Here is a 24,365-nt window from a genome sequence, read left to right as displayed (position 1 = left end):
TAATGCGAATTTGTTGAAAAAAGGTTTCTTTTCTCTCATATAATGGTTTTAATAGAAAAAAATAAAAAGTAACAAAAAAATCCTTTTTAAAAAAAAGTTGAAATTTTAATTAAAATTATTCATTTGTGTCATTACAGTTGAGTATGACAGGAAAGCATAGAAAAAAACTATAGCATCTGCTGTTTGGGAAAGTTTTTATTCACACTGTTAAAAAGGTAGAAAACGCCCTGAAAATAGGTCATGTTTATCACTGCATCCCAGGTGCACTAGTGTATCATTTTGTTTAGTGTTTCATTTCAAACTAAAAAGGTTCGTGTTCAAAGCGTGCACCCCGTATTCGTGCACTTTCGAGCGGGGTTCAGTGTAGGCTGGCTTGACGCCATTTTTTTGTCTGTTCGTTTTCTGAATTTTCCCCCCAGAAAGACTTGCTTTTTCACGGTTTAATGTGAATTTACATACACCCATGCCTCGATCACGGTGAGAGCAATTCTTGTTTTTTTTTCCACCAGTGGAAAAATTATGTACGGATGAATGATTTCTGCACGCCGTGTGAGCCCGATGCTTTTCCCTACCTACCTGGGTACGGGGCCAAATGGGCAAAAAAAAAGGGAACTGAAACAGGATCTCCATTCACCCACCATCCGTGCCCGAGGTGAATATTTTAAGAAAAGGTGTAGCTCATCTAAAATTTACATAGCATGTCAAAACAAACAGCAAGTCACATAAATACAAATGCTGCAGAAATGTTATCTTTTTCCGGCCCGTTCCCATTTCGCTTACGTACGTTAGATGTAGGTAGAGCATCGCACGTACCGGAAGTGCGCAGGGGCTTCAAAAGCTTCGGTACGATATGGATACGATGGAAGGGCAGGATGTAGTTGTTGATACGGTTCGCGCCCGTGACTGTGAACCATACACGGGTGTACGGTTGTGGATAGATGGATGGACGGTTTGGATGGCTTTTCTCGTCGACGTTTCCTGTCGGAATGGAAAAAAACGGGAGGAAAAAACTAACACACACGCACACAAACATATGTGGCAAAGGTAAACATTTCCCCGTCTGTATGCTCTCGTCAGACACTAGGGTCGCATATGGCACACAGGATATACACCCACGTGTGCTAGCAATGCCCTGTCGTGCCAATGACGGTAGATCAACGTCGAAAGCCACACCCGATGGCACTGCGTAAAGAGTGGCGTCTGTAAGGTACTTGACGATGGAGCACCAACTCGTAGGGTTGGTTGGTTTTTGCAAAAGGGAAGCTAACGAGGGAACACGTTTGGAAAGGACAACGATCCTTTTCCGGAACCCCGTGTACCTGGCGTTTGTCCCGTGGCGCCATTTAAAGACACTAAGTAATAGTGGAGTGCTGTGTGCTGCTGTACGTAGAAGTAGTTTGACATGGAAGGCATAATGTGTCGTTATGGGGAGGAAAGTTGCAAAAAAAAACGAAACTGTTCACATACAAACACACAAAAAGTATCTCCGCATCGATCCTCACCTTTCGTAAGTGAAACGGAGCTTTCGATTTTCGCAAATCTCATCTTGAAAGAGAATTATGAATTTCACAAAAAGGTTCAGAACGGGACAAGATCCTTTACTGGGTTGCATGAGCTTGCTATTTACATATCCCATGTACGCTTATCAAAACATCAACATCATGCCTGATTCTGGCACAGTTTACGGTTGGGGAAATTTGTGAGTCGAAATGCCTCTGCTTTTGTGATACGGTATGAAAAATCTAGACAATTAGAATAAATTTAGTACTAATTGCTCAGATTTATGCAAATTAAGTATTTAAATGTTTTAACTAATAAAATGGATTTACGGAGTAAAATCAAGATTTAATATGCCTTATTCATGGATTTTTCTGGATTATTGGAAGCTCAATGTCTCACGAATATCTGTAAAGAAATACTAATCAATACCTCAACAAATAGCAAAGTTGTAGTCCAAAAAGTAAATTGGAGGATCAAAAATTGTTTTTGTAAAATAGCATTATAAACATCAATTCCCTGGTATTCTCAAAAACCTGAGAACCTATTGACTTAAAAGTTTTAGCTGATAAAAGCTTGAAGTTAGAGTCTATTTATTTATTAATCAAAATACTTAAAATGGGTTCTGGAAAATCCGTTTTTTAGAATTTTAAAATGTATGTCCCTCCAATAAATATAACGGGGAGCCTCATTTTAGGAAAAAACAAAGATTTAGAAGCTTGAAATAAGATTTCCGGAAATTAAGGTAGACACTAATATGAATATTGGAAACATCAAAAAGAGGTAAATGCATTTAAGACCAAACGGAAGAACTCACAATAATAAAGCAATTAAAATTGTTTTAATGCGAGAACATTAATATTGAATTAAAGTTATAAATACATTAAATTAAATTAACACACTAAGATTTTTTTAAATGTTTCTTACACTGTAATTATATTATTATTAACCTAGAAAACGATCATCATTCAGCGCGATTTATTTTGGACCATTTGCGATCTGACACATCAAACACATTGGAAGAATGATTTACGAGACATCCCTCGGCTGTTGCACATGCAATGGACCATTTTTGTATTTGTTCAATATTGAATCATTCAGGGCACAAACATGCACTGTCTTCACTTAGCTTTGTCGCACGGTGGGGAAGCTTTCGCATACGGATCACAGTTGAAATATTTTTTCTGCACACTCAAACCAAACCTGAACTATATCGTTCCTTTTCTTCAGCGGTAAATTTCGGGTTCGGGTCGGTTGGCTTTGTATCATCTTCGTCCTGTCCTAGCCGGGCGTAACCGTGGTTTAAGTTCATGCGCACGTAGTAACTCTGAAAGCAAGTCATCAGCGGGTCAACAACAGTGAACATTATCCTGCTAGGGTTTAGATGATGGCCTTTCGAGGTTTTAGTTGGTATTATGTCGTCCTCGTTTCGGACGTACACAGAGAGAGAGAGAGCACAGATTAACAAAAGCTTTTGGAGCTGATGAGCAGGAAGTGGACGAAATTTTCCTCATTTTGGATGGATTAGACATGATGGATTAGATCGAGGGGCAATGAAATAATGGCCGTAGGGGTAGAGTTGCGTCCGACAGCACAAGACAAGCCTGTGCGTGTTGTGCTTTCTTTCGGTGGATTTTATCATCGTATGTGATTATCTGTGTAAAAAGGGTTGATGAATGGTACGTTGTGCGTTCAACCGTACCGATACAAACGTCTTCTTGGAGAGTTTTCATTTGATTGCTTTGTAAGTTGTGCTTTTTATACAACCCTCACCCGCAATACAAGCATCCAGTGGAGGTGGCGGTTGGTAAAAAAGTTTTTCCTTCACACACTTACACGACACGTGACACGTGACTTTGATTTGTCCGCAATGGAACGGTGAAACGGCCATGTGTGCGGGTGTTATAAAATTGGCTGACACATGGTTTGACATTCTTTCAGCAGCCTGCCTGGTACGTGAGCTGTGCGATGTGCTGAAAGTGTTGGAATTCAATTTCTTCCTACATAAATCGGGTGTGTGTGTGTATGTGGGATCCCATTGGTGTTGGGCGCACCGTGTACGATGGTGTCTTGGCTCCGGAAGCATTCCTCGCACGAGTGCAACGTTATGCTTGAGCGTGCATGAAGAGTTTTACACCAAACCCCACGGTGTGGGGATGAAGAAAAAAGTCTTTGAATGTGTACAAGAACAGAGGAAAAATCAGCACATACACACACACACACATACCCAGTTCCAGGCACCACCCGCTTCGTGGAGTAATCCTTTCCCAAACGGAAGACGGGAAGACGGGTTTGTTGCCGAGCTTTCATGAATACCGATTTATGATGCAAAGTTAAGCGGCTTTTGGAGGTGCGCCAGGGGGAGGTAGTGTGACGGGTCGAAGAAAACTTCCATGGTTTTGGTTTGCCATCGTCACGACTTCCATCGATGGGGATATGCGAAACGATTATCGAGACCGGATGGTGTTAAGCGTATTTGATAATCTTTCTGATGGGATTATTTGACACAATTTTTGCAATAAATTTCATAAGGAATTGGTTGGTGAGCAAAACGAAGCATGTTGTGTCTTTAAGCTATACCTTTTTTTTTTTTTTTTGCAAAATTGCAACAAAATGTACACTTGGAACAAAAGTCAATCAAAAATAAAGTGGAAATATGTACTCCGGAGCTCGTCAAAAGGGAGTTTACGTGAAAATAAAAACTACTTCGTGTTTGCGGAAAAGGAAACTTTCCGAAATTTTTCCGTAACATCAATATCTCCATAAGCTGTTCGGGTGGGTTTTTCATATGCTTCGTTTCGACGATCTTCTATGTTATTGTTTTCAAATTGAAATCTTAAACTATTGGTCATAGACTCAAGTTATTTGCAAAACATTTTATATCAAACCAAACATTCCTCAATGTTTTGTCTTTGGCACCAAGCTGCATAAACAAGATGCTCGATATGCATTTAGCATTTAGTTTTTGGAAGCATTAAGAATAGTTCATAATGCGATAAACTCATTAAAAAAAGATATTCATTATTAGGGAGTTTACTGTATTAATAAATTTTAAAATGAAAACTCTCGACATGAGCTAGGAAGTTTTGTAAATGATATCAAATAAAAAATCCAGAAAAAAGATTTCCATGTGTTCCATAAATTATGGGTATCAATTGACAATTATTAACTATTATTTAATTAAAAAAAACTTGATCGAACTTTGAACATAATCGTTTTCAACAAATGACATTGAAATTAGTAAATAGTTTTGAGATTGTTTTAAAAGTTTTTACTAACGGAAACAATAAAATAAAATTTAAAAAGACACTGGAAGAGATTAAAAGCGGTTTTTATGATAAATAAATTTCATAAAATCTGATCTAAACAAATCCTTTTTTCAAATCAAATTTACAATTACAAATCAAAAAAAAAATCCTTTTTTTTCATTGCTCAATATCAAAAAGATACAATACGACAGTATTGAACACATTATACAACAATGTACAGAGTTTGCATTCAAATGGAAACATTCGCGCAGTACATTAAACAACACACCTGACGCTAGACAAAAAACCTAGTTTGTCACACCTGAGCGAGTGGAACAATTGGATGCCGTATATTCGCTCAATTACACCCGATTCGATCATGAATGGTTGAATTGTGAAAATACATTCACTAGCTGCAATCTGTTTGCAACGTGGAAAGTGCAACTAACTCTTTATGCGTGATTCCCCATTCGTCGTGGTAGTGCAGCTTTAAAGCTTTTATAGAGTTCCCTGCTGTGTTCATCGCTGAAATGCATTCCTTTATATCCTAATTGGGCATTTGTTTGTTGAAATTATTGTGTGAAGGTTGAAAGCAACCAATCGGATATGTAAATAGACGTTATAAGGTAAATAGGAAAATTATACAATACGAATTCATGAGCAATTTGGTTCATCATTTAAGGAACGTATGAATGTGTATAAATAGTAACAATGTTAACCTAAATCTTTCATTGATCGTAAGCAATGTACTATCAACTGTGATTATTTTTCAATCGCATGCACAACGTTAATCGAAAATGAATGGGAATTAGGAATTAGGGGTTTTTGGGAGAAAAATGGGATTTAAATAAGCTGTTATACTCACGCGCAAGCTACCGGTATTACGACGATCGCAGCCCGTTGCGGACATCATACCAATCCCGCTCGTGATGGGTATTACCGTACCACCTCCGGTTCGTATTCCTTGGCCCATGGTCGTTCTGTGTTGATGTTTGTATGTGTTACATTTACCACGGGTTTTCGTGGCATTCATTTTGCAGAACAATTCACATCCGTAGCCATTTTACCGTGTGATCCGGTTTGTGCATTTAGTGTGTTTAGCGTGTTTTGTGGTGTTGGTTGATGCAGGACATTTGTTGATGGTTGCGAGATGGTTGTTGATCGGTTGCAGATACACCCCGAGTGTCAGTATCAGGTGAGTGGTTGGTTTGTGTTGGTTCCGTTGTATCGTGTTGTTATCGTGTGTTTTTGCATCGTGTGTGTGTGTTTGTTTCCAATGTAAGCGAAACAAGTTTCATTAAAGCGTATGTTTCCATTTGTATTCGTATACGTGTTATTCGTTGCGAAATGGTTTTGTTTCCATTTTGTTAGAGTACACACATTTGGGCAGAAATGTTCCATCACGATCGGTAAGATTTGGTTCGACATTACGATAAAACACAGACAGTGACACGATCAAACACGACAAAAGATGGCAAACCACATGGGAAGAACGGGCGTTTGTGTGTGTGTGTTTATTTGTGTGTGAAAGAGAGCAAAACGAGAGCACGGGAAAAAGAGAGAAAGAGAGAAAAAGAGAGAGAAAGAAGAAAAAAGAGAAAGTGATAAAAAGAAAAGAAAAAAGCAGTTATGGAAAGAAACCATTACACATCAATCAAAACATATTTGCAAAATTTGTTCAAAACACGATAAAAATGAATGAGACAGTAGCATATTAATATTGGAGGAAATGGGTGGGGAAAAGCTTTACCATTTGCTCGCCAATCCAAGATAAGTGTAGGGAAGAAAAGAAAACTGGACGAAATTTGATTTCACAGAAAGGGATAACATTCCAAAAGAACGAAAATAAAGGATACAACATTTAGGAGATATAAAAGCTTTAATTTTATCGAAAAGTATATCTAGCTCTAATGAAGATTAACGGAGAAAAGGCAATAGTAAAGGTTTCAATTGTCATTAGTTGGGTTAGAGAATATTGGGCAAAAAAGTGTTTCCTTTACCAACATCAGCTGGGAGATGTTTAATAATTTGAAACGTCTTTTAGTGTGCCATTAATATTCGCAGGAACATTGTGGAAAATCTACGGTGTGTTAAGACAAACCCTGCTCTTCATAGTAACCCCGATAGTAACCCTGTTTAGAGTGATTAGTGGTTTTAAACACAGCATTGCATACCTTTCCAGGCGCAAACTTGCTACAACAAATTGAACAAATTTATGTTTTAAAATTAATTTCCAGATATTTAACGTTATGCTTCTTCCAATCACACTTAATTTCTCGATTTTCCATCCAGTTTATTAACTCTTGTTGACACGAATTAATTCAATTTCTAAGTAAATAAATCTTCCCTGAACGACTTCCAGTAAAATGTATCGAATGAAATAACTATTTTACTAGAGATGCAGCATGATACACATATTTGCATTACATTACGCAATCTGGGGTACAACACTTTGAAATAATATCCATAACGAAGCGCCCAACGACATAACAACCTCGAGCATCAATTTGTGCGCAATGGAGTATTAATAAACCAAACAAAAACGATGATCATAGCAAAAGGAAATCCCAGCAAGCACATAAAAGGACGGAAAGCTACAAGATCGAGAGAAGGAATGTGTATATTTACATTCCTGACCAGCGAATGTGAATGAAGTTTGCATTGAAATACGAAACTGCTTTGCATGGAAAAAAATGAATGTAAGCGAAGTAATACAAACCACTCGTGGGTAGCATGTACGCAAATGCATATACATTCGGTCGTTATGGAAAGGAAAGAATGCGAAGAAAATGATGTATTCAAGAGACTAACAATATTGAGCGGCAATAACCGATGGTATTTAATCCCCAGACGGATAAAAAGTGAAAGAAACGAGCACCGTAACAGCTACTGAAAACAGCAAGATAAAAAGTGAAAGAAACGAGCACCGTAACAGCTACTGAAAACAGCAAGAGCTCATAATCCTATCGAGGCAAAGACGAGATGATGAACTTGTCATTGGAAAAAATTGAAAGGAAAAAAAGGACGAATTTCACTAAATGCAATTTTCTTCTTAACACTGGATGCATTTAATTCCCGGTTAGGCTTCATTTTTTTCACTTATTTGATGGAGTACTTTTTTCGTTTGATTAAAACATGCCATAATTAATATATTCAACTTCAAAGGTAACTTCTGAACGGTTAGTAATTTACCAAACAAATAACTTTTTTGGAACGCTTCAAACAAGTCGATTCAAACCATGGTTAAAGGTACTTCGTTATGGTCGATATAAGTGTGCATTTGGTCGAATTAATATCATCACAAATCCCAGAAAGCTGGACAGAAAATGAACCACACACGCCTTTCATATTTGCACAACATGCTGATCCAGGAATCGGATAGGATCGTTTTCCCTTTTTGCGAAACCATACCTTTATTTTGCTTTCATCCAATTCATACGAATCCCAACCCGCTTTCGTATGATGGGTGGAATTGTAAACATACCCGGTAAGCAATATTGCATTGGTGCACCAAATATCCCAACCAGACCGGTGGATCATGTTCAGTCACGTACTGGTACTGATGGAAGATTGATGCTCTAACGTTTCGGACCGTGGTAACTGCCAATAAACGTACAATAAAACTTGCTTAAACCATCGCACTAAGCATGAGTCTTGAACAGGTAAAAAACAGCGTTGGGTCATACAAAACGATGCACTTAAATCTTTTGAATGGCGACAAAAATAAATGCTTTGCTGATTAAACACATACTCCTCATACAAAACATAAAAAACAACAATGTTTTCCTTATTCTACGGTACCTTCATGAACGTAGATTCGTTTGGTGTCCATCATCTCTTCGGTCCATTATTATATTAAGCTAACGGGGCCACTAAAAGTATTTGCACTCTTTCCGGTTCGATAGTGTGTTATGCACATCAATGCGTAATATTTGCGAAGCTTAGGCCCCTTTTAGAGGAAACACTTTGGTGGCACGATTTACAGCTCGCGCTACTATTTCACCAATAGCCAATCACAATGGTAATAGATGATAACGATAATTGGTCGTAACCTCTTGCGCTAGGAACTTAAACCATAAGGGCAAAAAAAAAATTTTTAAGCATATTTTTTAGCTTCCTAGTCGCCTTTCCAATCAATTCATACGTCGTTTTGACTTCGAAATTATTCGAATATATTCTCATCTTCAAATTGCCACAGAAAAAATTGATAGAGTGGTGCTGTAGCAAGGTCCAAGGATAGACATGCATGGGCATCACCGACTTCTCTGTTTAATTTGTCGACACAATTTGCTTGCATTGACGCTTCCGCATGTGGATGTCCATTTTGCTCACTTTTCCCTATGACACACCTTGTCGAATAGGTAGCCACATTGTCATCAGTCTTCCTTTTGAACTTCTGTTGATTTGTGCAATCGATTAAAACGGTCGGATTCTGACTCGAAGTGCTTCATTTTAACTTATCTTTTTAGTTGACTGGCTTAGCTGGATAGTCAGTTATGGATACGATCCATATGGGATTTGATACCCGGTTATATCGTGTGAAGCCGGCGCCGTTTATAACTTGCACCACCGGAGCTTTAAAAGCTTTAAAAAATAATTTTGTCCATACCCTTTATGTATTGCTGCTTAATGTGTAGATGCAGCAGCAAAGAACGAGCTACACTTGATTTCATTGCATGGGGAAAAGAATGGATAGGAAACATAAAAAACAATGTTTGCCGAAGTGTTTTTTCCCCTTGTGCTTCATTTATAATAGGTGCTCAATTGTATTAAAATGGAATCGAATGTTTCATCTCTTTGTAATGAAAATAATAGAGTTGCAAAACACAGTAAAAGATTATTAGGAATATCCGTTGATTGTGGTATAAAAAAGCCACAAATTGAAAACGCTTTTTTGTACAGCTGATGACATAATTATTTATCTTCTTTACTATACGAATGAAGCTATTCACCCAACATTTGTTTGAACATTATGAGCCAATACTCGCTCATGCTGTGCGTTAGTAATAATTTATTTCCTCATAACTTTTACTAGCAAAATTGCATTTCCGTTCTTTTGACACTCTCATCACGCATCGGCCACGGCACGAAACGTTTGCTTCAGCTTTAGTACAAAACGCAATCCGTACCGTGGCCGTTTCGGGCTAGACTTTAAACGATAACGCAACGTGCTCGTTTATTATCTGTCACTATAAATTATGCACGACGGCATAGGCATGCCGGCGACGAACCAGACCAGACGCCCATGCATCGTCTACGGGTCCGTTCGCCAAAGGTCAACCCAGTATTTCGGTTTCTCACGAAACAGGTGACACATGGGAAAGAATCGGCTGGCAAGGATAACAGCCGAAGGATGGAATGTGTCTGCCAGCGGGTATGGTCCCGTGAGGTTCGATCCGTGGATAGCAATAGAGAATTATCTTCATTTTATTACTTTCACGGCACGAACCAGCTTGAGAACTTGAACACATGAGCAAAGTTTTTTGTTTGCATGTTTTTTTTTTCTTCTTCACCCCGGCTATGCTAAAGAAAACTGTGTTTTGGTGCTCGGGGAGTGGAGAAATGGGAGGAATTCTAACGTTGGCCAATGTAAAAACTTTACACCGTTATAACGCAAAACCAACGAAGGATGTTAGCGTAGGTTCGCGTGGATTATGATTTACGGACGCAGGAGATAGCTGAGCTGGTTAAGCGTGACCCTCAACGCTAGCACCCGATTAATGCTAGGTCACGAGAACGTTCTAAAGGGCGGGTAGAAAGTAGAGGAAAGTCGGTTCGCAACCCTTCCAGGGAGCGAATGAAATCAGTATGGTAACTTATGCAACCCCAAAAAAGTTCCACCAGCAAGGCGGATAGAGCGCCGACTTGCGCAATTTATGACCATATACGACCCTGGGCGCTTTTCACTCACCCAGTCTCAGACTGTTTTGTCAGTGACGAAGAAATGTTCTTGCCGCTGCCTTTGGTCTTGTGAGTGTTTCGGAGTATCATTTGGACCGATTTATGTAACGTTGCTTCTCGCTACACTGTTGCCGGCCGTGAGCCCATAACTCAAGGAGTCACATTCGTCAAGCCGGTCTGAGAAGGCAGGCTACGGAGCGTCCAAAAATTCCATTTACAGATCGCTATCGTACTCGCGGGAACCATTTTTGAAGGCTGACTCGGCGTAAGCAAACGACTGTCGTACCGTTCGTCTGACCATTTCTCTCGTCTGAGAAGCATTTAAATTCCAAAAATGCCATCAGTGTAAAACGGTGCAGAAATGGTAGTGAAAGATCAGGACACCACGGAAAAAAAGGAAGAATGCAACCCATTTTCTTTCCACTACGAATTAGTTTCCACGCCTTGATGTTTGTCGAACACTGCCTAACACTTGCGCAAGAAAAGAACGAAACTAACGATAAAGGGTCGTGACAGGGCCAAACGGTACACGTTGGTGGTGGTGCCGGTAATTTGTTGACGAGCGGTAAAAAGCGCAAGCGAATGATAATAAAACTTCCAACCATCCGCAATTTGCTGCGCAAGTTTTGCAGCGACAGACCTTATAACTCTAAAACACTCGGTCTTTGTATATATCCACCCCGTTGCTGAAGATAAGAAGCATTTCGAAAGCATTTATGTACACTGTTTTATATTTTGTCCTTACTTCTTCGTTCAAGTTGTAGAAAGTTGTTTCGGTGCCTCAAGAAACAGTATACTCCTTTAATATAAAAACCAAAAACGCTCAACAGGATCACTCGGGAGAGGGTGCACCGCTTGAAGGACGAGTTCATCTACTCAAATGAAGGTTTTACCATTTTTCTTTTACAGAAAAAAAACGAAAATTACAAAACACCTTTTTGCTGTGTGCGTTCTCACCGAAAGTGTGACATGCGATAAATCGCAACGACCTCCGCAATTCCGGAAACGATGCGACAGTAAATCGTTACAGGGTTGGCATTGTAAGGGTGCAATCTAACTTTAACTCAATTTTACCACCGGCAACAGATGGACTATCCTCCTCTTACCCTCTTTTACCCACTCCCGGCAATCTTTGGTGCCGACAATCTTTGGTAAAGTTCTGCTAGATACATTATGATGGCCCGCTAGCCATACTTTAACATTAAACATTAAAGAACGTTACCTGACCTAGGAAATGTTGTAGCCCACGGGTTGTTGTGGGTGGTTGATTTGTTGATCGTTGAACTTTGCACCCATAATGGAAGGGAGAAGAATGGAAGCGACGGTATAGAATCAAGAAAACCTTTACCATTTGGTGCGGCGACCTTTTTGGACGTTTCGAAGGCCATCGGTGTCCCCGGACACTCATGTGGGCAATGCAATTAATTTATCCAATCAAAAGTTGGCAAATGCTTCAATCTTCTCCAAACGCTAGAAAAGCATGTTTGTGGCATGTGAACGTGTGTGTGTGTGTGCTTGGTCGAGAGATGAGATCGCCGATTAGGCGAAAGTTTCATGTGCAAACTGTAATTTTCATCTCTTATTAGTTTATCGAAATCTGATTATGCCACTTGATGAGGAGCAATTTTTGTGTGATCTGTTGATGTTGGTTTATGGAAATGAATTGGAGAAGGATTGTTTTAGTAACACTAAGTCGTAATAATAAAGGAAGCTTGTTTTTATCGGATACTTTGAAGATGCTTATCTTAATATCCTTAACCATATGATAAATTATCATAGCAATATCATTTCAATTTGAATGACGTGACGAAAGCTGAGCTATTAATTAATAACCAAAAGAACGTGCAGTAATGGTCAGCAAATAATGCTATCATGTATTTCCCTGTCTGTTTTGATTAATATACTTCCAGTTGTTTCAAGAATATTTACGAATTAAGTAATAATATTCCGATTAGAGTAATGAGATTAGATATTCTTGAGCAAACATATTTATGATATAAATTTTTTACCATACATTGAAGGGAACATAGAGTTAGAATGCAAAAAGTGTATCAAAACAAAAAAAGTTAAGCTTCTGATTTTACAGCTTTTAAACCCTTATGTTATCGAAAATCATCGGACAAACATAAAGAAATTTAAAAAAAAATCCCCAAAGAAAATTTTATAAATTTGCCAATCTCCTCCTCCTTAGCTTTTTTTTGGGGGAATTTAGCAAAATTTATAAATTGATGTATTTTAAAGCCAATTTGTTGGAATACGTTTCTTTTCACTCAAATAATGCTTTAAATAAAAATAATAATAAAGAAATAATGAAACGTTCTATAACTTTGTAAATCTCTTAAGGCTATAGCCTTGGCTTTTGTTCGGAAAATTTAGCAAAATTTATAAATTGATGTACTTTAATGCGAATTTGTTGAAATAAGATTCTTTTCACTCAAATAACGCTTAAAATAAAAAATAATAATAAAAACATTAAAAAATTCTATAAATTTGCCAATCTCCTAAGGCATAAATTGGCCATTGACCACTGAAAAAGCCATCAATAAGCTCTAATGAATTCTACCGGTTGTTAATAATTCTAATTCTCGAAAAAAGCGAAGCAAACGATATTATTTTGCAATTGTTTTTGTGCGAAATATTTCTCTTCAGGCTGTACATGATCAAATTTTAAATATTCTAAACACAACTGGAGGAGGTGGAGATGGTAGCGGTACCGGCCTCTACACGACCGGTGAACAAATCCCATCCGGGCTGTACCCCGTACCCAGGAGTATCGATTTTGCTATAAGTAAATCAAGTAAAGGAAAGTCAGAAATAGCAGGCAAAGACCTCCCTTGAGGTTGTAGTGTCATGTAAGAAGAGAAACTCAATTGCAAATAAATCAACAGATGCTGAATTACGCACTAAACCTATTATACAGAACACTAGTGTATTTAAAAAACTTAAAAAATACACAATAACGCAACGATTATATCGTGGCAGCTCTAATTTTAAGCTATCGAGTCGTATCTTATCGATCCTTAAAAGGTAACCATCACAACTGTTTATCGTTCTAAAAACCAACAGCCTTACATCTTACCGACTCACCCCATCGCCACTATTACTGTTGTTGGTGGCTAAACGTAATGCCTTGATGCTTGTCGTGTTTATCGAAGATTACGAAGCCTGTCTCGCACACGAACGTTAACACAAAATGTGCCTAAAATCACAGCTGAGTCACGAAGTGGTTTCTACAGCCCAGCGAGTTCTGGTTAGCTCTTCCGAGATGAAAGCCGCTTTACGCAACAGCTCCGGAGGAGAAAAAAAGGGCAAAATGGATTCTGCTTCCTCTTTTGTGGCTGTGTGCTATCCACAGTCTATTTTTGGCACCGGGCCATAGCTTTTGATTGCCCCAGCGTACGCCATTAGCACGCGCGTTGGGAGCACAAAACTTGAGTGCTTTTTCTGGCCACGCAGATCGAAAATGCTTCCAGCACGGGGTGGTGGGATTGGTGGTCTTTCGGGATTGTTTTATTTGCTGTTTTACGTTTCTTTTTTTTGTAGGATGAGAACATTTTCTTTTCCTCCTTACCGTACGATCGGTGAACCAGCACGCGGATACTAGAGCCGTGCGCCATGAACGGAAACGTGACATGAAGCGTGGATATTATTAAATTTGTTTACGAAAATGTTGTGTTCCCGACTGATACAGTGGTTCCGGTTTTGCTTCCAGCGTGAGGGAAGCTGAACGCTTCAACATTAAAACATAAAGTCTGCCCACGCTAGCCGGGAACGAAGAATTGCTTGATGAAAGTTTAATTTCGTAACGCACAGAAAAAGTTCATCAGAAATAGTTTGACTGCGGGTGTGTTTGTATAAAGCTAAGCATGAATCATTATCTGTCTCTGTATTATCTTATCACAAATTTTCTAATATAAATTTACACATTCCCGCACATAGTTGCAGTATGTTGAATGAGCACAATTCCACCGTCAAATATTTACGCCACGAACCAGCTTGATGTAAGCAAAGTAAATTCAATTTATCAAAAGCTAACTTAAAATGATGATTTAACTTGATTTTCATGGCTACCGGTACTCAGCGGGACCGTTCCTCACATGTGGAAAATTAATGTAATTCGTGTCCATTCATCCGTTTGTCGCAAGCGGAAGCGAAACCATACCAGCACGGTGCATCGCTGTTGGTTGTATGCAAATTTCATTAGCTGCTCAGCCGAGCGGATCTCAACTCAAGTTCACCTCGGCCGGGTAGGCCGATGACCGATCGATCGGGAATAAAGCTCTCGAAATGGATGGGTGCGGTGCCGGACGCTGGTGGATTCGTCGGAAAAAAGCAATCGAAAATGGCAATTTCCATGTGCAGTGAACAAATTTAATGAGCTAATAAACGAACTAATCAACTCCGACGGACCATATCCGTTTGATGGTGGTTTGTAGGCGTGGGACGTTAGCTGTCAGGGGACACCGGTTTAAGGTGTGTAAGGTTCGGTTGGATCAGTCAATAACAACGCTATGCAAAATATGCACATCACCGGAAGGTGAATGTATGTCCAAAGCATCTTGAAATAGATGAAGGGGAAAATAGCACTTGGGTGATGGAAGTGATGGCAATTATCGTACACTTTCCGTTTGGATGAAATGAAAAATCCCCAAACCATGTTTGCATGTGTATGTCGTCGGTGGATCGAAAAGTGACCGTTATGGAAGAGAATCATTGCACTGCAAGGAAGAAGTGGAAATTTATAATGTTTGAATTTGAATTCTAGACGTAAATAATTTTATAGAAACTTGGGAAATAAGCTCCCCATTCGAGATTAAATATTAAGGTACTTTGAACATAATTTTCCATACGCTTTCCAATCCATCCACCAGACATGCAAACGCAGCTAGTCTTGTTTTTATTATCGAACGTTAGAATGAAAATGAACTGCACTTGGACAGGTGGTTTTCGTGTGACACCCTACCAGCCGGTATACCGACCAACGACCGGTTGAATAATGCAGTAGAGATGGAGATTTTCATCAAAACACACACAGGCAGGATCCGTTGACAGACAGCACGAATGCACGAATTGACTGGAGGTTTTATTACACTTTTCTATTCAAATGATTTGCCTGTTCCAGCTGCGTGGGGTATATGTGCAGCTGACACAACACCTTTTTTGTACGTTTTACGTGTGGTGAAGTTTAAAAATGTTTGAGAGGAAATTTGTTCAATTGTTCGTCCAGTGAACCATCAGGTTGTAAATAAATTAATTTTCGTCAAAACTAATTCAGAAACGGGCCCGGTGGTACATGTGAAAAACGGCGCCCGTCCACACGGCAGGGACCGGGTTCAAATCCCATCCGGACCGTACCCCCGTAGCATGGACTGACTATCCTGCTACGTGGTAAAATAAATCTTGATACGGCAAGGCCGTTCTAACCGAGCAAAAAAAAAAAATCAGAAATTTATCACAATAGTCCTTTCTAATAATTTAGTGTTTGTTTTTGATTACTGGGAAATGTTACGGTAACACATTTTCAATTATGTTTAATCAGGAATCGATTTTTTAATGCTTCACGCAAATGAATTGTTTTGACAAGAAATGTTATCATCTGCATCATAATACAAGCTTGATTAGTAAAATGATAAATAACAAGAGTTTAGTATCCTACCGTGTACATTCGAAGAGACACGTCAGCATGATTTTGTACATCGAAGTTGTTAATTGCAGTTGTTACAGAAGAAGGAGTAGTTATTTGATTATTTCAGTTGATTGATTTGATGAGAATTGTTTTATCTTCATGTCCTGTTAGGCAAAAATTTTAGCAAAATTGATTGAGAAAACCAACCAACTAAGAACTGTTACATCGATCGTATTTTAGCAATCTTGAGAGAATTGGCGATCTACGTCAAAAAGTGTATCTTAAACCAAGTCATCTTTTCTTCATTCCTCAATATAATTGGCATAAAGAAACTAAACTATGTTATATTCTTGATAACAGATCTTCAGGAAGACTCTAACCTCCTGGTGGACCACTCAAGATACTTACTCTAAGTGTTCATCCAGTTTTTTTTTGCTGAACTTTTTCAGTACTTCAACTATCAAGAGACCAGATCTAGACTTCTGTTTGTCACTCTAATCTTTCTCCAAACGTACTACAATGTTTTAAATGCTATATATGATGCATTATTATGCGATGTCCTCGCTTTGATGTGGAATTGATAGTTCCAACGAACCATGGACAGTAGTTGTTTAATTATTTTCGTATCAGCTCTTACAATTTAACTCATTAACTGTGGTCGACAGTAGGGAATGTATTCTAAAGTCCCCATTTTTAGAAGCATGGCAACAACCCCCTATCCACGCTTACCAACCTTGCGTTATAATTGAATGATCCCTCACGACAGTGTGAGAAAAATACCCCAAAAACAATTAATTGTACGTAACATACTCCTTTCATCATCGGCAGCCCAACAGCACGGACCACAAGCCGAACCGTTCAATTACGTTAAACTCCGAGATTAATGAAAAATGCACCACCGAATCTATCGACGCAAGTGCCATACAATATTAATTTCCCTCCCAACACTCGATACCAATCAGGTGGCAAAGTGTCAATCATGCATCAAAAATGCATCATACCTCCGGTGCGACGTGCGATTGTACCACAACGTTATTGAATTTCCACCAAGCACAAGCGATTAATTATCATGATAAAAATGGCATGAGCATAATTTTTGTACAGTTGTTGGTGCTTTCTTTCCACCTTTCCTTATTTAATCGCACAAACGATTACCACGGAAAGCACGGAACGACAATGTTTCCCCTGGACAATGTTTCGCTAGACACGTACAAAGTAGCGATGTTTTGCGTTCCGAAATGGACATTCTGTTATGGCTTAATGCTCGCAACAACAACACTTCACCGGAGCAAATGGAAACGCTGGGATGAAAAACATAAGCACCAGATATCGTTATCGCTTCCCTTGTTTGGTTTGCTACAGGTGTGCACATTTTTCATGTACTTCTCGAGTTATTTCTCATTATACGTCTTTGCAGCAACTTTGTTAATCTCCACTACTTGTCGCTTTCGTTTATTTCATTCCAGAGGTTGGTATTTTTCTGCTACAATGTTAAATGTCAGGACCAGAAAGAAATATGCTTGGATTCTGATTCGCTTTCCACGTTAGCCGCTCATTACGCTCACTGTAAATGGGCTTGATATTAAAATTATAACAATCTCGCCATTACACCATTCGGCATGCTTTTTTCGCTCTCCTACGCTGCTTAACAGTCCGCCGTGAAAGCTTAAGCAGCTAAAGCGCTGCAAAGCAGTGGCAGTGGAACAAATCGCTTCGTATTATCTCTTTATTTCGACACACTTTGAAAGCTTCCTGTTCCGTGAAAGGTTCCACACGGCTAAATGGACAGAATGTGCAAACGTTCCATCAACACCTGCGCCATCGCACACAGATATTACATTTGCCGGGACCAAATGCCGAAGGGGCTTTGCTGCGGGCGCGCTGACGTCCGCCAGGTAAAGCAATTACCAACTTGTGACAGACGACGATGATGGTTAGCTGCGACAGTACCATCGTCGTCATTCATTGCCACACCTTGACAAAATGTTCGTGTTGATCGTTGAACGTAGAGAACGTGGAGAATTTCAAGAAGACAGTAACAGCATCCTTTTTTTTGCTCCCCTTTCGCCCGGTTGGGGAATTTCTGCCCCGGGAGCGCAGGAAAACTAAAAGCCTTCCAGCAACAGCAAGAGCAGAAATAGGCATGTTGTGTCTGGGCAGGTGTTACGGTTCTCACCGTTCCTTTCTTGTGACCCGTAATGGTTACCCGAGCATACAGTTCGCTGCACGATTAATATTAGAAGTGGCAGCCCTCGCGTTGAGATACAGAGAAAGGATACACAACAAGTTCAACAACAACCACCCTATAGGGATAGTAAAAACCTTCATCAGGGGTGTTTAATTTTGTAGGTTTTTTTTGTGGTAATGATTTTAATTTTAATTCAGAAATAAAAAACTAAAATTAGAAGCTAAAATATTATTGCCAATAAGCCTTGAGTGAGAAAACATTGATGATTGTGAAAAAATATATTTAAAAAAGAAGCACGAAAAAAGGCACACATACACATATACACAGACACAGAACATAAATCATATCTATGCAGCTAAACAGCGAAACGAACGACATCGAGACACCACCATAAGAATGGAACACCAATCGAACGAACCTGCCGCAAACTTTGCAGAAAACTACCAACAGCTGAGGAGCATCTAAATCCGCTTCAAACCCAAAATTCCTCCCCACAAAATGGGGAGCCAATGAGATGCACCAAAAGAAAACACAATCACACATTCTATCCTCCAAATTAACTTTGAAACGAGCGTATCGCACCGTACAGAAAACTAATACTTTATTATTCAATCTCATCGTTTGATTTTTAGCTGACTTTTGCATCGCCGACCGTTCTGTGTCTTTTTGCGAACGGTCGCATAAATAATTCCACTCTACTTAACAGTTAGCCTTTTTTTGGTTTTGGTTTTGATTCCGTTTATTTCTAGCCCGCGATATGCGTTTTAAAAAATAAAACAAATCGGTGCACATGATAGATCTGTTTCTGCTTCCGTTCCTGTTGGTTTTTGATTGCAAAACATTCCTCTTTACTGGACTGCGGTTTGATTTAGTTTTGATTTTCTCGTTGTGTGTGTTTCTGTCAGATTGTGGGTTTTTTTACGGGGTAACGTGAATTTACATTAAAATGGCAGCATTAACATTTCACCAAGTATTGGATTTTTTTTATATCCAAGAAAATTTTCAAAAAAATTGTAATGATACATTGGGATATGTAGAATAAGCTTCGATTGGTGATGTTAATAACTGTTTTTGTTAATATTTTTTTGGAAATTTCAGGCATGATTATGAATGAATGAAGATATTATTTTAAATCGTTCGCTAAACTAAAATATTTTGAAAAATTCCTCTTGAAGTTCATTCGTACAAGTAATGGAAAAGCTTTGCTACGAAAGATGCTACGAAAATCAAATCATTCATGATTGAACTGTCATGCTACCACTTTAATTTGGACCCTTAAAAACCCTCCATATGTACGTGATTTTTATAACTAATTTCCATTTGGTTTTCTGGTGATTTGGATACTGATTTGGAATCAAAAACACGGTAGTCTTATTAGTGGTGCTGTATCGTTATGAACAATTTTAAATCGGGCAAAAGAGTTCCATCAACATCGATCAATCGTTGGATTATTCGTGTGTCCCTATTCGACGTATTCGACGAAGTAAGCTTTATGGCTTGATTTTGTATGAATATTGTTTAATTGTTATTACATAGAAAACTTCGTACTTACACCACGGTAGGTGCTTAGGTGTCAGTATGTTTGTGTGTGTGTGTGAGAGAGAGTTTTCTCATTCCGTGTGAATATTTCCTTCATTTGGCGTTTTGTTTTATTTGTTTTCGGTTTTTTATTTTAAATATTTGTTTTGTATATACGCGCATCGCGTTTGACTACTGTTTCCTTCCGTTCCAAACTCGCATATTCACTAGCCTAATACGGGTCAAAAGCTTGTCGTTTTAAAAATTGAAAAAAAAATCCACTTGTATTGTTTGTTGCTTTTTAGCTAAAACCAAACACAACAAGGAAATGCCGTTGATAGCTGGCTTTCGCAAAACACATCGGATCTATCAGAGTGAAGCACGATGGATTGCAAAAAGAAAGAAACGCTTAGTAGATATTTTAAAGCCTTTCCCTGCAACGTCAGGCACAGGATACATCCTACACATGTGCCTGTTGTTATGTTTTTTTTTTGTTATCTTTCCTCTGTTTGTTTTAGTTTTGCCCGACTAACGCACATAAAGACAGCTATAGACACAGTTTTCCTTCCTTGGTGAGATGCTTCAGCTCTCAACACCGCTCACAATGCTTCCAAAGGCGTACCGAGCTCAAGCAGGAGCCTAAGATGGAAGCGAAACAGCGGGTGACACTAATGAGTATTATTGTTCTAGTGGATGGGGATTCCTTCTAAGTTCCTTACGGTACAAGCTGATTAAGGGGGCTCTTTCGCAAAACAGGAAGGGGGAAGATGATTCGGGGTCAGGTCTGGTCGCTACTTTTCACTACTAATGTTGTGCATCGTCATGGCTAGCAACAGTTAGCTGTCGTGCCATCCAAATCAGCAGTGCGGATCGTTTCGCTATTTCGTTTTTTTTTTGTTTGTTTTGTAACATTCCGACGTTTCTTGACGGTTTGTTCGAAGTAATTTATCTAATAGAGCCTTTGTGCAGTGTGGAAGATGCTCGCGAACTGTCCATGGGATATTCTTCCATTTGGCAGAAGATCACGTACCTGTTACCCCGGGATGGGATAAGTTTGTTTAAAATTCCACACCCAGCCCAACCACATGGAAGGCAAATACCCGCACAAGGTGTTTGGGTTTATAAAAGTACAACCAGCAAACCGGTAGCAAAAGGTTGTGGTTTTTATCCCCATTTTTCCCATCCACCCACAAAAAGAAACACCCAGTTACCGGCAAAATAGTGGCCACAAATATCCGGAATTTTCGTAAAATACGAAACGAAGGTGTGTGAGTATGTGTTAGAATGTGTACGTGTTTTATTTCATTGCGATAAGGGTGGGAAGAAAATGGGAAAGAGAGAGAGAGAGAGAGAAGAGAGAGAGAGAGAAACATTTTGAGATAAGACAAAAATTTTGGGTCCAAAATTGGCACACAACGACATCAAAGATGGGAACGATCTGAGTATGGACAGAATGGAGCGAAAGTTTGTGAAATGGTTTCTTTTTTTTTATTTCTTTGTGGGCTATGACAAACTGAGGATGAACGAAAATGAATGTGTATGGAAACGTGACCATGAAACGGAATTGGAGCCGGGAAGAGCTTAGAGCTTTCTCAACCTCCGAACGGGAAAGAAACCGGGTGAAACAACATGTCGGATGTGTCCGGCATTAGGATGCGCTTACCTTGCTGGCAGGATGAGTGCCTCAAATTCTGTTGCCAGATGGCGACGGATGATGTTCTTCGAGGGTGGAATACCGAGGGCCGTCGCCATCGTGTCCCCGGAGAAGGAAGGTTCCAGCACGACCAGTCCACCGTGAACGCCACTGTCTGTTGGGATGGAAAAATGGAGGAGCAAAAAATTATTGGAGGCATTCTGCTCGATTTAGAAGGAAATGAGACTTAACGGAGCTGTAGCCTTTACCCAGTAGCTGTAGAATTTAAATGCTTTTCCTTGAAGGAAATAGACCATTCAGAACTCAATTACCAAGCCGTACAAACATACCTTTCAAATTATCCGCATACTCGCCCAAATCAATCGAGCGTGCCCAGCGGATAAAGCGCTGGTTGGTCCATACGATCGGATCGGTGTCTACGTTTTCCGACTGTAGGCGCCGCATTGCAATTGCTTGCCGGTCGTACTTCATGATGCGAAGTACATGAATGCCTGAAAACGGAAAGTATCCATCTCCAATGAATGTGCCAGGGGACCCCGCGGGGTAACTATTTTCGGTTCCAAACTCACCGTGCACTATGCTTGCCTGATGGAACTTTCTAGTAACGCCCAGATATTTCTCCAACTCCTTCTTCGACAGGGTGTCCAACATTCGCGCATCCACGAGCGAATGCATGAATGATTCCGCGTACTGCGGCAGTCCAATGTCCGGCAGCCATTCCGAGGCTACCCAGCTGGATAAGCGGAAATCGGGAAGGTAAGAAATGGCGTCAAATAGTTGAGCTATGCATACCATAAGTAAAACGTTCCCCGAAGAAAATATGGTACTTACGTGTGTCCCAGCTGTCCGATGGTTGGGTAGCGTACCAACTCCGGCCGGCGTTGTTCCTCGATAGCGAGCCGCAGTTTTTTGCGATGCATTGGATGGCTTGTCCCGAGTCCGGTTTCCAGTTCGGCATCACTCAGTTCGAGCAGTACCTTACCACTCTTGACGTTCTCCGCACATCTACCACTGTACTGTGGCATACCGAGTGCTACCTCTAGCCAGGCCAACACTTGTGACGCTCTCCAGCGTTCCATTGGCATGGAGGATGCTTCCCGCAGGAGTCGGAGTTTCTCCGCGTAGCCTTCCTCCGTTAGTGGACTCCACTGGAAGTCAGTCGCTTCGGTGTCGATTGGAGCATTTTTGTTGCGATTACGGCTACGGGCGAAGACGCGCGATATGCTACCCCATGTACCGCCCCGACCGGTACGCCCAGTTAGTCCCGTGCTTTGCGCTTTGCCGGAGGCCGATACAGCTCCAGCCGATTGTTGCTGCTGCAGTCTTCGAGCGAAGGTTTGATTTTCATTGTCCACCGGTGAACCCAACTGTTCGACGGATCTGTACGAGCTACTGGGAAGAATGTTGATTAGTATGAGGAAACACTAGAACTCCTGACGGGGATTCAACCTACCTAGATAGAGCTGCACTATCAACAGACCTCGAGTAGGCTCCGGCGTTCAGTGGTGATAGGGTAGGACTTCGTTCTTTGGGCGTTCCATCTGTCAAGAGGTTGAAAAAAAGAACTTTTGCTCAACACAAGTAACTGCGGGCGTATGCTTTGAAACACTTACACTGATACACATTGTGATGACTGGACACTAGGGAAACACTATCCGAATCCACCTGTATGCAGGGTCCATTCTCACACGGACCATCGCTTAAATTCAGATCACCGGCGGCACTCTCCCGATCGCTACTCCCTGCAACAAAGTCTGGTTTTTGATAAGGCAACATTCATCTACGACCCTGAATTCCCCCCAGTCCTCTAGACCGTAGGGATCTAAAGTGTTAAGTAACCTACCTCTCACACCCGAATCAGCACTGCACGATCCACGATCCCCGGGTGTCCCGCTAATGTTGCTATATCCCACGCCGGGAGTTGTGACCGGTGCTACCGTATTGTGCGCCATCAGTCCCGATGGTGGTGTTAGTGGTGCGGCTGAAACTAAACTTTCCTGATCCGACATACAGCCGGACAGTTGGCGGCGGGCTTCCTGTAGCTGCTCCTGTGTGCGCTGCAGCTGCAGATCGCGCGCATTTAGCTGTGCCGCCAGTGCAATTGATCGTTCGGCTTCGTCGCGGGCATGTTTCAGCAGGGACCATCTTTCCCGCTCCCGGTCCGTGTTTTGTTTGGCAGAGTTGGATTCGGACTCACGTATTCGCTGCTCGTAGTTGCGGATAAAGTTGCGCAACTCCTGTTCCTTTTCCTGCAGCGAGGAGCAGAGCTGTTTTACCTGGGAAAGCAGATCATTCTTGTCCGCTCGGAGCTTCTTGCGTTCGAGCTTTAAACCTAGCGGAATAAACGTGACATAGACAAGTGGTTAGAAAGTTCAAAATGACAAGTCTACTTAGAAGTTACGAGAAAAAGTAGTTGATTTTAATCTACTTAACGGGGAGTCTTTAAAAAACCACCTTCATGTCCACAACTAATGCTTCACTTACTCTGAATAAGCTCCTTCGATATTCGAAGCTCGTTTTCCAGCTTCTCCATCCGGTTACTGCTGTCCTCTACCGAGTGTACATCGAAGCTGTTGCTTTGGGAAAGCAGATCAATTCCACCGACTGCACCATCGGGTGAGTTTTCCAGCAATTTTTTCAGCCGCGTAATCTCTGCCGACAATCGCTCGTTCTCCAGTCGTATTTTGGTCGTTTGTGGTGATTCTGATCGTTCGACAAAGGGCGGAATAACAG

General features: G+C 40.4%; 1 protein-coding gene across 13 annotated transcripts in view; it reads right to left on the bottom strand.

Moving 5' to 3' along the window:
* The window catches only part of LOC125767572 (kazrin), a 70,421-nt gene that overhangs the window by 10,892 nt on the left and 35,164 nt on the right, over positions 1 to 24,365 (bottom strand). For 6 of the 13 annotated variants that reach the window (XM_049434284.1, XM_049434290.1, XM_049434291.1 and 3 more), the window contains 9 exons: positions 24,117 to 24,335; positions 23,476 to 23,964; positions 23,246 to 23,386; positions 23,086 to 23,173; positions 22,464 to 23,021; positions 22,202 to 22,365; positions 21,962 to 22,123; positions 21,642 to 21,786; positions 5,611 to 5,725 (listed from right to left, as the gene is read on the bottom strand). In XM_049434284.1, coding sequence (XP_049290241.1) covers positions 5,611 to 5,725; positions 21,642 to 21,786; positions 21,962 to 22,123; positions 22,202 to 22,365; positions 22,464 to 23,021; positions 23,086 to 23,173; positions 23,246 to 23,386; positions 23,476 to 23,964; positions 24,117 to 24,335 — 2,081 coding nt within the window. Of the gene's footprint in view, positions 1 to 2,540; positions 2,825 to 5,610; positions 5,726 to 19,016; positions 21,009 to 21,641; positions 21,787 to 21,961; positions 22,124 to 22,201; positions 22,366 to 22,463; positions 23,022 to 23,085; positions 23,174 to 23,245; positions 23,387 to 23,471; positions 23,965 to 24,116; positions 24,336 to 24,365 lie in introns of those variants that run through there. The other 7 variants (XM_049434296.1, XM_049434295.1, XM_049434293.1 and 4 more) reach the window with 6 other exon arrangements.

Source organism: Anopheles funestus, chromosome 3RL, assembly GCF_943734845.2.
Source record: "Anopheles funestus chromosome 3RL, idAnoFuneDA-416_04, whole genome shotgun sequence".
In the NCBI taxonomy this organism is placed as follows: Eukaryota; Metazoa; Arthropoda; class Insecta; order Diptera; family Culicidae; genus Anopheles; species Anopheles funestus.
This window is presented reverse-complemented; position numbering and strand designations above follow the sequence as displayed.